At 39.2% G+C, this 13,135-nt stretch overlaps 1 protein-coding gene across 3 annotated transcripts in view; it reads right to left on the reverse strand.

Moving 5' to 3' along the window:
* LRP1B (LDL receptor related protein 1B) overlaps positions 1 to 13,135 on the reverse strand; it is a 744,879-nt gene that overhangs the window by 193,218 nt on the left and 538,526 nt on the right. For all 3 annotated transcript variants that reach the window (XM_081928170.1, XM_081928171.1, XM_081928169.1), the window contains 4 exons: positions 9,515 to 9,637; positions 8,083 to 8,223; positions 1,980 to 2,105; positions 461 to 577 (listed from right to left, as the gene is read on the reverse strand). In XM_081928170.1, the coding sequence (XP_081784296.1) occupies positions 461 to 577; positions 1,980 to 2,105; positions 8,083 to 8,223; positions 9,515 to 9,637 (507 nt within the window). The remainder of the gene's footprint in view (positions 1 to 460; positions 578 to 1,979; positions 2,106 to 8,082; positions 8,224 to 9,514; positions 9,638 to 13,135) is intronic.

The following is a 13,135-nucleotide window of genomic DNA, read 5'->3' on the forward strand; positions in this document are numbered from 1 at the left end:
GTTCTGCTACTATGGTACTGGCTCAGAACCACTGTAATATATGGAAGGAATTTATTCTGTGACATTGGTTATGAGAGGGGTAAAGAGGTGAGACAATGTATTAACCCCTATGGATGGAAATCAATGTAAGGCTGGGGGAGGGGGGAGTATGCAGGGAGACCCTTCCGCCCGAAGGAGTTGGTGTGCCTGCTTTCTGTCAAAATATGTATTTCATCCCAAACTGTTTCCTGCTGAATTCCCAATAGCATTACCAAATCAGCAAAGAATAGTGAAAACAACAACATGCAGATATCTTCCCATCACTGAAATATTGCATACTTTATACAGGACGCGTGGAAGACTTTTCAGATGACAAAGGGAACTGTTTTGTGCATCCTTTTTCATGAAAAGGAAGGTTTGGGCAACAAATGGGAAGCCATAACATATGTCTTATTTCCAAAAAGGCTATTAATTAACTCACCACAAGATGCCATTTCATCCGATCCATCACCACAGTCATCTTCCCGATCACAAAGCCATGAACTTGGAATGCATCGGCCGTTACCACAAGAAAACTGGTCAGCTTGACATGTTCTTGCTTGAGAGAGAAATTGGCATCAAAATAATAAAGTATTAATTATTTCGCTTGACTATAATATAGCTCAACTATAGTCTAGTTGAATCATACGTACTTACTATATATCAATTTCATGCACAACCGTACTTTTATAGTAGCATCATACTTTAATTGAGCCATTGAGCTTCTAATGCAAACTTATTTTAGCAAGCTGTCAAAAACCACTGTCAAAATTAAAGCAAATAAACCTCTTAAAACATATTTAACTTTTTTTTAAAAGGGAAAAAGCTTCCTGATATTCATGATATGGCCTTAGGAAGAGAAAAAAGGATGAGAAATAAAACAAAAAACCTCACAACAATCACAACACACACACACAATTAAAAATAATAATATAAATAATGTAAAAAAACCAACACTATATTCAAAGATAATTCAAGTATGGCTACATTAAATGCCTATTTATGTTCTGAACTCTCATGTGCATCAGTGAAATCACTCAAAGTGGAGAGTCGCCTGTCAGCTCAACAAAGCTCCACAGATGAGTGGCAAAGAAGCTTTCCTGCTTGGCAGCTGAGCTGGTCAAGGGAGCCCCGCTGACCCTCCGAGCTCACGCAAGCTGGAGAGGCAGTGGATTTGCACAGCTGATGTGCAGGGAAGCTTCTATGCTATGTGTCAGCTGAGCTGGTCAACCAAGCCTGGTTCCCCCTCTGGCTCACGTAAGCTGGAGGTGCAGCAGGGCTTTCTGACTAACAGCTGATGCATGGGAAAGCGCAGCAGCAGCCTCTTTCTCATTCATCACCTGTTAGCTGGGAGCCTAAGCAAAGCCTTGCCATGCCTCTGGATCACAAGGAAATATGATGTCCCCTTGGGGGGGGGGTCTGTGGAGGGTCTCCTCATGAGCCAGAGGCACAGTGAGGCTTTGCTGAGGTCTCTCCCCCCAGGTCTCTCCCCCCAGAGAGCTGCATGTATGCATGGTTGCATGTGAATATATGTAAATGGGGGAATGGTGGTATATATAAATACATAAATAATTATAATTGCAGGATGCAGGATGAAAAATAACCTTACATGCTGTCTGTCAGTGCATCCTGCTTAATTTCAACTCCAACAAAATGTTTAAGAGGGACAAGTTTTTACTTTCAAAACAGCATAATGCTCTGATGGTCAAGTAAAGCCATATGGATAGATTAACTGCCAAATCACTTTGGAACAGCCAGGCACAAATAATAAGTAAAATGTCATTGGCATTCCAAACCTACTGCCATCAAAATCTCAATTCATTTAAATCTGCAGTAATCAGATAATCAGTAAGAGTTTGGTTCAGTGCAATTTTCTGCCCAGAGAATTTATTCAATGTGGGATTAAGATAAAACTTAGTCACCTAAGGAAGAAAGTTGTGGCTTCCCTCCCTCCTTTTTACCTGCACAAGTTTCATTTGATTCATCTTCGCCACTGCCACAATCATTTGCTCCATCACAAAGCCACCTCTTGGGGATGCAACGGTTATTGTGGCACTTAAACTGATTGTCAAGACAGCTGTGATTGACTGGGAGAAAGAAATACTACATTTTATCTTAAGTACGTAACCAGACACAGTACTGCTGAAACACTGATAATATGGCTTATATTACATCGCATTTGGTGCAAAAAGGGTGAGAGGCATATAGTGTAACATTATACATGTCTACCCAGAACTCAGTCCCATCAAGTTAAATGATTGTAAGCCGTTGTTTTATTTTTGTTAAATAAAAAATTTCCCCAAAATTAGTTCAATGCGGCTGTTTTCCAGGTGTATGTGTATAGTATTGCAGTCTTCACATTTTTAGACTACATACATTTCTTTACTCAAGGTTCCTAACGTTTCAGTTGCAAAAATAAAATAATTCATAATTCTAAAATAAGAATTAAGGATTGAAATTTCCCTTATAAACAAATAAAGCTACAGAATTGGAAGCAACAATTTTAATGTACAAAGGTCAGAAACTAAATCATCCCTCAAATATTTTTAATTAATTAAGTAATTTAACAAAACGTATATACCCCTTGATTGTCTAAGGCTGTTTACAAAAACAAAAACATTAAAATATTTAATAAATACCAGGTATTTAGCAACATTCAAAATATGATGAAAGTGAACAATAGCTAAAAAGAGATAAAACATATGCAATTTCTATACGTCTCAATAATGCTGCCTAAACAAAAATGTTTTAAACAGGTGAAGGTACCTACATGTCAGAAAACAAGGCAGCAGCAGATGAAGTGTATTTGGAGGATACAAACCCTAACAGAGGAAGCCCTAATAAAGATTTTCCCCATTCCATTCTGTTTGGTTGATCTGGACACTGGTAAACATTACAGCAGAATATTCAACATTTGGATTTAAAGAAGCATAACTTACACACACACACACACACACACACACACACACACACACTCTTCTAAAGACAATTAAGACAGAAATTGGGATAAGGTTTCACGAGGGATGGGTACCAGAAAATCAGGGCTAGGATTCATGAGCAGAACTACAACCCTCAACATTCACCAGAACCAGAAACAAAGTAATTAATGGCTGCTGCTGCACACTGCTAACTTTTAAGCACCATTTAAGGCTTAACAGAACTATTTCATGACTCATGCACAATGAAATGGGATGATTTCACTTCATTTGAAGTGATATGCAGTTTAATATTGTTTGCGCTTTGAGCACACAATTGTGTGCGCTTTGAGCACACAATTTAGGTGAGAAGGTTTCTACCCAATACTGCAAAACCTGAAAAACAGTGCTATATGTTTATTTATTTATTTCTCTATCTGCTTATTTAATTTTCTCAGAGACCATCACAAAGCTACTGTTTGGAGGAATAGTATTTTACTTGTTTGTTGTTGATTTGTGTTTGGGGCAGTAGGAGTGGTCAGTTTATGTTTGGGTCTACTTAGTACTGAATCAATCTCTAAAATTGCTATTAATTGCACTGCTGTTACTCAAAAATGCAAATGTGCAAAGCTTAACATGAAGTTCTCTAGTCAGCTTTGGTTACAAAAAACAAAACAAAACCACCACCGTAAAGTTAATGAGCATGAAATGTTGCTTATGATGCCCATTCAGTACATTCTTCCATATTTATTACATATTTTATAATGCCATAACTTATTACTACATGTCTTCACAATAATTATCTATCCATACATATAAAATTAATGTAGTTGAGGGCAATGCCTATTAACCAATAAAACAAGGGATCTTACAGTTCAAACCGAGAACAATAAAAATTGAAGGATGCCAAGGAAGCTTATAAAGGCATAATGTTTCACATTGAAGGATTAAACTTCCATAACAAGACACACAGGGAGCCAGAGCTGACTTAATACCAACCTACTATGTTCCTTATGCTTAAATCCCAAAAGCCCTTAACTAGTTTTTCATGCTTTGTCTATTTATACTACAGCTGTATTCTTTTGGAGTCATTTAAGTATGTGTAGTAGCCACTAATAACACTAACAAACAGAGCATTTTAAGCAATAACGAACGCTCATTACTTTTGCTGTCTTTGACCCAACTATGTATGTGGTACCAAATGAAATTTTACTATAAATTCTCTATATTATGCCCAGACAGGTAGACTGTGTATTGTTAATGCTGCTGCTATTATTATTATTATTATTATTATTATTATTATTAAGCAAGTTTAGGATATGAGCTTCATTGTTCATAGGTTTGTTCTAGAGACAGTTTGCTGTTGTATCCGAGTATGTTTTTATGCTGCTGAAATTATGTCAAGGTCCTGCATAACATGATGTGGAAATCAATTGACCCATTAGGTTATGAGCACAAGGTAGTTTGCTTTGTACGCCTGGTTTATTGATATGCCACCACATCTAATCACTGTGTATATTTAAATGAGAGCCAACTATTTCTCAGAGCATCTCTCTTGCTGTAATCAAATGAAGTGTTTAATTTATGCTTGGATTATGCCCTGTGCTTTTATTGACACTTCCTACCAGTTTCATTTTGAATTCTCACATTTTGAATAATTCAAAATGATGATCTGAAGGGCTTTTATTTGCAAGCCTATTGCTATGATTTTGCACAGACAACACTTCCAATAGCGGGCTATGGAATAAATATAGATAAGAAATGGTAGTAATCTTGCCTATGAAACACAACAGCTTAAGATGAAAGTCTAAGGCTCTGAGGTCATAAAAACAACCTACAGTTCAGCAACCCTTCCAAAATGATAAAAGAAAAGCTTTATTGGACTGGAAAAAAATGTGCAGCATATAAAAATGTACCTTGTGCTAAGCATGAAATTAGTCAAGAACTAAAACTGATTAAAATTGGATATAAAGCTTTTATGTTGTGCCAACAACAACTAACAGTAGAACTGTAATTTCAGTTCTCACTACAAAAAAAGTGACCAGTGTTATTAAAAAGAAAAAAAGGTCTGTGCAGTTCCTGTACTTATCAAATACTTGTTAACATCATACAGTTGTACTCTGATTGTGCAGGGGCCAAGAAGCCAGTAGTATTCACAGCCATTGCTTATTATTACTATTCCATGAGCAGAAAACGAGGGATAGAACCAAAGACTACAGAAAGAGAGAAGAGAGCCTCAAGCTGTTAGTCCAAAAACCTGGTGATTTAATAATACAACATAAAATGCCAATTTATTATTATTGCCTTATCTATAGATATGGACATCAACGGGTTGCAGTATTACATATTATTGGTCTGTAGTAGCAAAGTGCCCTCAGAATCAGGCTTTTGGTAGCAGGAGAAATAGAAGATTGGATTTTCACTTTTATCTTAGTGTAAAAGTAGTATGGGAACAGATAAAAGCCACGGATGGAGATGGTGAAAAGCAAAGGAACAAAGACATAAAATCTAACTTTGAAACAGAAATTCTCTATCACACAGTGTCCAAAAGCACTGCTCTAGTCTTAGATCATACTGAGGGCTTCTTTGGCAATGGTTAAGGGATAGATAGTTTCGAATCACTTTTGCATTTGTTTCATTGTATGTCAATGCAATCTCATTTCTGCATCAATCTTCAATTTTTAAAAAAGAAGCAAAAATTGGCATTTAGATACATATATTTGAAAATGTTTACAAAGGCATACAAAATATGTATTTCTGAACACATTTTCTCTCTCAAAATGCACATTTCTAAATGTATTTTTATACCTACTATGAATTTTAAGATTCATTTTAATACTTTTTTGAGCCAAGAACATCATTGCAAAATTGAAGTGTGTGACATCTGAAAGATGACTATATTTTGAGCCACACATCAGACCAGTGGCGTAGCGTGGGGGGTGCAGGGGGGGCCGGCCACACCGGGCGCAACATCTGGGGCTTAGGGTTAGGGGCGCAAATCCACGGGTTAGGGGGCGCAAATCCACGGGTTAGGGGGTGCAAATTACTTGCTTTGCCCCGGGAGCTGACAACCCACGCTACGCCACTGCATCAGACTGAGATATGTGGATCAATTCAGCCCCATTAATATCAGAACTTCAGAAGCTTTATCAGCACTCCTAGCCATGCCCTTACTATATGCAAAGTCCGCCGTTACTGGTCCAAACAATTGCATGCAAGTGCACATTCAAATAGTAATTTACCAATAATGATTGAATGTTTGTCATCAGGAGAGGAAAACACTGCTAAAGAAGTAAGTGTGAAAAGTTATAAAGTGCTATTTTTAAAATGAACAACTTGAACAGACAGCAAGAATATGTGCCTAGAAGTATGTCTTTTACAGAGATCAAAAAAGTGTTAAAAAATTCATCTGTTCAAAAGAAAGAAACAAGAATTATTTAAGCATGTATGCATTTTTCAAACCTGAAAAGGCACATAAATAGCTCCCAATATAGGCCTTTATCTTTTTTAAAATGATACCATACTGATCACACTTCCCTAAAGCAATAGCAGCCGGGTCCTTTGATTACGGGTAACTTTCTCATATGCTCACTCATCTCTGTACATTCAGGAAACATTCACACACACAAAACTAAATTTTATATCAAAATACAGATTTTTAAAACATTTTGATGAATTTTAGAGCTGAGAATTGCATTGGGGCATATGGAACTGTGAAAGGTGATGGGTAATTCAGTTCCGATCTGCACTTCACTCCTCAACGATCAGACTACTTTGTTCTGGAATCTGCAAAGACAGAATTCCTCCAGCATTCCTGCCGATGACAAATTGCCATGCTGCAGTCTATGATCCTGTTCTCTCCCACAGGAACGTAGGGTAACTCTTTCCTCAAGATATGGAAACAACTTCTCCTTGGCACAATCCCCTCATGGTATGTGTGAATTTATTTATTTTAGTACATTTCTATTTCATTTTTCTTCCATCATGGAACTCAAGCTAGAGTATATGGTGTTCCAAGGCAGTATCTTCCATACAGACACTGATCAGGTCTAATCTTTATTTAGCTTTTGAAATATATCTGCATCATGGGTCCTCAGACCATGCCCTGGGACACTTTTAACAACTGGGTGGAGGTAGACCCAATTGTGTTGAGTCTTCCTCACCCAAATGGCCCCACCCATGTTTCTGCATACATGCATGTGGACCAGATGTCCACATGATTGGCCCTACCCATAATGGCATGGGATTGTACCACTCAGTGCATGTGGTCTTTGACACCTGCAATATGTATTTTCAGGATCCACCATATCCTTTATGATTATTTTTTTGTAATCAGAAGTTCCAAACGTTGTTTTCAATAATGTATTTAAATTGTTGCAACCTACTCTGGGACCTTAGGGTGAAGGTCAAGTAATAAAAGATATATAACTATAGGAATGATAACAACAATATAAACTAGAACATTTGAGAAGCATTTTAAGATTTGCATAGAAATAGGGATGCTGCAAATTATTGCTGACATGCTGTTGCCTCCAGTCACGATAAGCATTTCTCATCCTTACAATGGCTTTTAGTAGTAAAGTAGTGGCAAACATTTAAGACATCACACTTTTGCCTGCATTTCAGTTCCCATATGTCTCCTTTACAATATATCGAGGCAGCAAAAGCTGTACAGCATCTTGTTCCAAACTTATGTCGGTTTTCTTGGCCACTCTTCAAGACACCATTGCCAAGAAGCAATGAAGTGTTTAGCAACCTTCTGCACAGTAATTCTGGCTTCTGGGCATTTAAATTGATTTCCCTCAGTTTTTCCAGAAGTTTACCTCCTGGCCCAACCACCATGCAAGGGCAAGGGGCAGTAGCACAAGAGGAACAAAAGCAGACACATTAGAGGGTGTGAGGACCATTAGCATGATCAGTGTTACGAAGCAGGGTCCTCCCAGTATGCTTTAGAGTTCCTATTCCCTACAAATGCAGACCAAGAAAAAAATGAATGATATATATATATAAATATATCTAAATGATTAGTCAGCTATGGCAGCTTCATTTCCATTCCCCTCAGACACTTACATATTTGCATAGATTAACACTCTCATTACATTTTTTTTTAATGAGAAAAGCACAGACCACACTTTGCACAGATACATACAGCAAATCTCTGAATGCTCATCAGAGCCATCAAGGCAATCATCATCCCCATCACAGCGCCAGCGGTCTTGGATACACCGCCTGTTCTGACATTGAAACTCTCCAGGTTTGCATAACTTGGGTAGCACTTCTCCAGAATTAACTAAGGGTACAAATGTATAAAGAATATGCAGTATTAGCTGCCCATACACAAGCATTAATTATTCTTTCTACTTCACAGCCTTCAGCTCTCATTATATATATATGACAATTATATATATATGACAATCCCATCTGGAGTTTTCTGTAAGAGCAACAAAGTGCTTAGGATTCAGTCTACTTATTGGCTCCCACTCCAATATTAATCAATGGTTTAGGATGCTCCTGCATCATTGTAGTGAAAACCTTCACTACAGCACCCCATTTCCTTAAGTGCTAAAGCAGGGATGGGGAGCCTCAGGTCCAGGAGCTGAATGTGTCCCTCTGAGCCTCTCCATCTGGCCCTTGGGACTCTCTTCAAGAAATACCGTATTTTTCACCCCATAGGGTGCACCAGCCCATAGGGCGCACCTAGTTTTTTTTTGGGGGGGGGGAATAAAGAAAAAAATATATTATTCCCCCAGGTGTGGGGCTGGGGCAGGGGAAGCCTGAGCTTTCCCCGACCCCAGCCCCCAGAACAGGCTGCTATCTGCAAGCCGTGGGAGAGCGGAGCGACTTCACGCAGCTCTCCCACGGCTAGCGGAGAGTTGAGCGAAGCCCGAAGCCTGGGGCATGCTGAACTCAGCGCAGGCAAGCTCTCCACTAGCCATGGGAGAGCTGCACAAAGTCGTGCAGCTCTCTCACGGTTTGTGGACAGCTTCCTAAAGCCTGGAGAGCGAGAGGGGTCAGTGCGCACCGACCTCCCTCGCTCTCCAGGCTTCAGCGAAAGCCTGCATTCGCCCCATAGGACGCACACACATTTTCCCTTCATTTTTGGAGGGGGGAAAGTGCATCCTATAGGGCGAAAAATACGGTACCTCTCCCTAGCCATATTCCCTCTTCTCAGGACACACCTGTCACCAGCCCTGATTCACACCGTCCATGTGTGTGTTTGCCTACAACAAGGGGAACATTTATATTTCTTACTCTGCCCACTTCTACCTCTGATCCACCTCAAAAGGTTGCCCAGAAGGGAATGCAGCCTTCAAGCTGAAAATGTAAGGGGGGGAGAGTCATTTCAGTCTAGGTTTAAAACAACCCCAAGACTACCTTTAAAGTCCCAAGCATTGAAGGGAAATCCTTAGAATACTGAACACTGTGTTCAGTAAAAGAAATCTCTGTGCTTTTCTCTTCTGCTGGTGAAAAAGCATAATCTCCTACACTTAGACATTTGCAGTTTTACAGACATTCACAGGCTTCATTTTTTCTCCCTGCAACATTAGTATAAACTCAGATACTCTCTAGGAAGATCGTACTTGTGCATCTTGTACTGTTTCCCTCCAAATGCTGGTTATCAGCGCAAGCACACACTCTGCCTCCGGGAACAGCTAAACAGAGAGTGCTGCAGCCTCCATTGTTAACACGGCATGCGTTGTCGCCTGAAATAAAATAAAAAAGCAACCTTAATGACAAATAAACAACATGTTATAAGAGTATAATATACAGAGACCATGAAGAAAATTGCCTTTATCTAGCAGACACACTGCTTTGATCAATGTGGTTTCCTGCAGGTACAGCAGGTACAACATGATCTAATTTGGTCACAGTCTTATCTCTTACTTTTAAAAGTATAGGACTACAATGAAACACTACACATTAGAATGAACTTATTTGTTTCATTTTCAAGCCACCCTTCCAGCTTTATCGTAACTGAGGTAACATATGTGACGCAGTGCTGGTGGTGTGCATTTAAGTTTACTGGGCAATTTACAAACTGGCAAAATGCTGGTGCTTGAGAAGATTGGCATGCCAAGGGAGGGAGGGGTTGATATATTGAAAATATTCTGGTAGTATCCTGTGTCAGTGATAGGTAGGGGTGTCAGAGTAGCTTTCCCCCTCATACACTCAATTCATTTTCACCAAGAGGAATTCCTTACAACCATCCATTCCATATAGGACAAGCATTCTGGGTTCAGTTTCCCCCTTACAGCAGAGTGACAGAATATTGAAAAAAGTGGGTCAGAAAGACTGGAGCTGGCTTTTTGATTGTTTTAAAATGCATAGTGCAGCTTAAGGTTACAATCCTATAGCACTTACCTGGGAGTAAGCCCCATCAAACACAATGTGGCTTATATCTGAGTAGACAGATATATAGGGTTGTACTGAAAGCAACTGGTGTCAGTTGAAAGTTGTAAAATAAAAATGCATGCCAAGCTACAGAATAATAATATAAGACGAGGGCACTGATTATTATTGACTAGTGTTACTGCTGAATTTTGCCTGAAGCTATATTGGAAGGGGATGTTAAAGTTTTAGGTCTTGCAAAACATCTGAGAAAGAAAGAACTGCAGTTGGTTTTGCCACAACTAGAAAAATTCCTTAGACATTTACATAAACTTAGGTCATCTCCAATTCCACGTAAAACAAAATTTAGAGCAAATTGGAGAGTCTTTTTGAGGCAAACAATTTCAGGCTTTTCAAGGGACTTTCAATAAGTCTAACATGACATCTCAGAGGATTTTGAACATCTTCATCACCTACTTAACCAGATAGTAGATGTGACCGAAATACCATTTCATCATTTTGAAACTTAAAATCTTTTCCGATTAATACCACAGACCACACAACCAGAGAGGCCTCAGGTGTTTATAAGCTCTGTAATACCATTCAGCTTTTAAGCTGTGTGTCAATAAGGCCTGGCTTAGATTGTTCCATGCATCACAGACTACCACTGTTGAAATACAGGCTCCATATAGCATTAAACTTTATTGCATGGACTTAGAATCATAAAGAATATCAGTAACTGGATAATAGTTCTGAGGCAAACAGCATAGATGTTGTCCTATATTTAGTTAAGACAACATATATATGTATATGCGTGTTTATGTATGTGTCTGGGATCCTGAAAGTGATTCATTCAACAATACTAACAAGGCAAAGTATTTCACAACCGCATTTTAGTTAACAAGAAAACCTATTAAAGTAAAATAAAACTTGGATGGTTACACAAATAACTCATATGTGACACATCCTTCAAGTTATCCTCAGTACAGCCTTAAAAAGCTGTTAACTGGTTTGTAAATGTAAGCTGACAAGAGGCATGTAGGGTCCATTTTTCAAGACTGTTCATAGGTGGCATCAAATTTATGTGTGTTTGTGTTGTGATTGTTTAGAACCTGAAATGTTGGATACATACATTTTAAATCCAAATCAACACTTGGTTTATTGAGCCATGTAACTACTACTACAAGTCTTGGAGGAGATATAAAAGTGGGGATTATTGATTAGTCCGTAGATGGATTTTTAACAAGCAGTTTATATAAGCTTAACTAGCGACATAGGCTTATATCCTACTTCCATTAAAGTAAATGGAAAGAATCAATTTGGATTCTGTGGAAACCAGACTGAATGTGCATGAAGACTTTATTATTCTTCATCAAAACAGATCCCTATACCATTACCAAATAGCAAATCAATTACCATGTGATGCTTCTCTGTGTCTTTGAGACCAGCTAGAATTGTACATCACAATTGTACATTACAATTTTAGCTAGTGGCACAGCTAAAAGAGAGCCTGAGGTGAAATCTCTCTTGAAAGGTGAGAAATCTCCCCCGCCACACACATTCTGGGTAGTATAAAGGAACACAAGCTACCAATATTCAAGCAGCTGGTTATTTTCCATACCCAGGGCCCTTCCAGGACTGCCACAATGTCTTATTATTTATTTGTGGATGTATGTATTTTGTGGATTTCTGAACAAATGTTCTCTGTGCTAAAAAATAAAAATAAAACACACACAATGAAATCCAGAAAGATGAAGACCAAATAAAATAAAATAAACTATAAAACCAAATAAATTATGATTATTTTATTATACTACTGACTATTATTATGCTTTTTATTATTGTGCTCCATTAAATGTGTCCTCAATGTTGTACATTCCCCTGGGATCTTTTGCTACACCGCGGTATATGAATTGATAACTAACTAACAGCAGCTGCACGAAGCTGAAAGACTAACCAGTACAGAGTTATAATGAGTCCAGCAACTAAAAACTTTTTCAGATTCATAAAAGTATTCCAAAACATCCTTTGTTCCCTTAATGGCCCATTACTTATATTTTAACACTTGCTGGATCCAGGGATTAGCAGGGTCTTGGTATATACAGCCTAAAAAGGTAAAGGTACCCCTGCCCATATGGGCCAGTCTTGACAGACTCGAGAGTTGTGCGCTCATCTCACTCTAGAGGCCGGGGGCCAGCGCTGTCCGCAGACACTTCCGGGTCACGTGGCCAGTGTGACGAAGCTGCTCCGACAAACCGGCACCAGAGCAGCACACGGAAATTCCGTTTACCTTCCCGCTATAAAGCAGTACCTATTTATCTACTTGCACTTAAGAGTGCTTTCGAACTGCTAGGTGGGCAGGAGCTGGGACCAAAAGATGGGAGCTCACCCCGCCGTGGGGATTCGAACCGCCGACCATGCGATCGGCAAGTCCTAGGCTCTGAGGTTTTACCCACAGCGCCACCCGCGTCCCTTATATACAGCGTACCCTGCCCGAAACTAATAACAATATTTTGCAACAGAGAGAGAGAGAGAGAATGTTTTAAACAGATGTTGGCCTTCCCAGTAAGCCAGTGTGACAGGAGGTCAGATGAGTGATGCTGCTGCATCAACTGCTTCAGATATATGCTGTTTGCACTCACATCTTGCTTGTTTACTAATACAGTGGTGCCTCGCAAGACAAAATTAATCCGTTCCGCGAGTCTCTTCATCTTGCGGTTTTTTCGTCTTGCGAAGCACGGCTATTAGTGGCTTAGCGGCTATTAACGGCTTAGCAGCTTTAAGAAAAAGGAAACAAACTCGCAAGAACTCGCAAGACGTTTCGTCTTGCGAAGCAAGCCCATAGGGAAATTCGTCTTGCGGAACGACTCAAA

Source organism: Podarcis melisellensis, assembly GCF_964234715.1.
Source record: "Podarcis melisellensis genome assembly, chromosome: 1".
NCBI lineage: Eukaryota > Metazoa > Chordata > Lepidosauria > Squamata > Lacertidae > Podarcis > Podarcis melisellensis.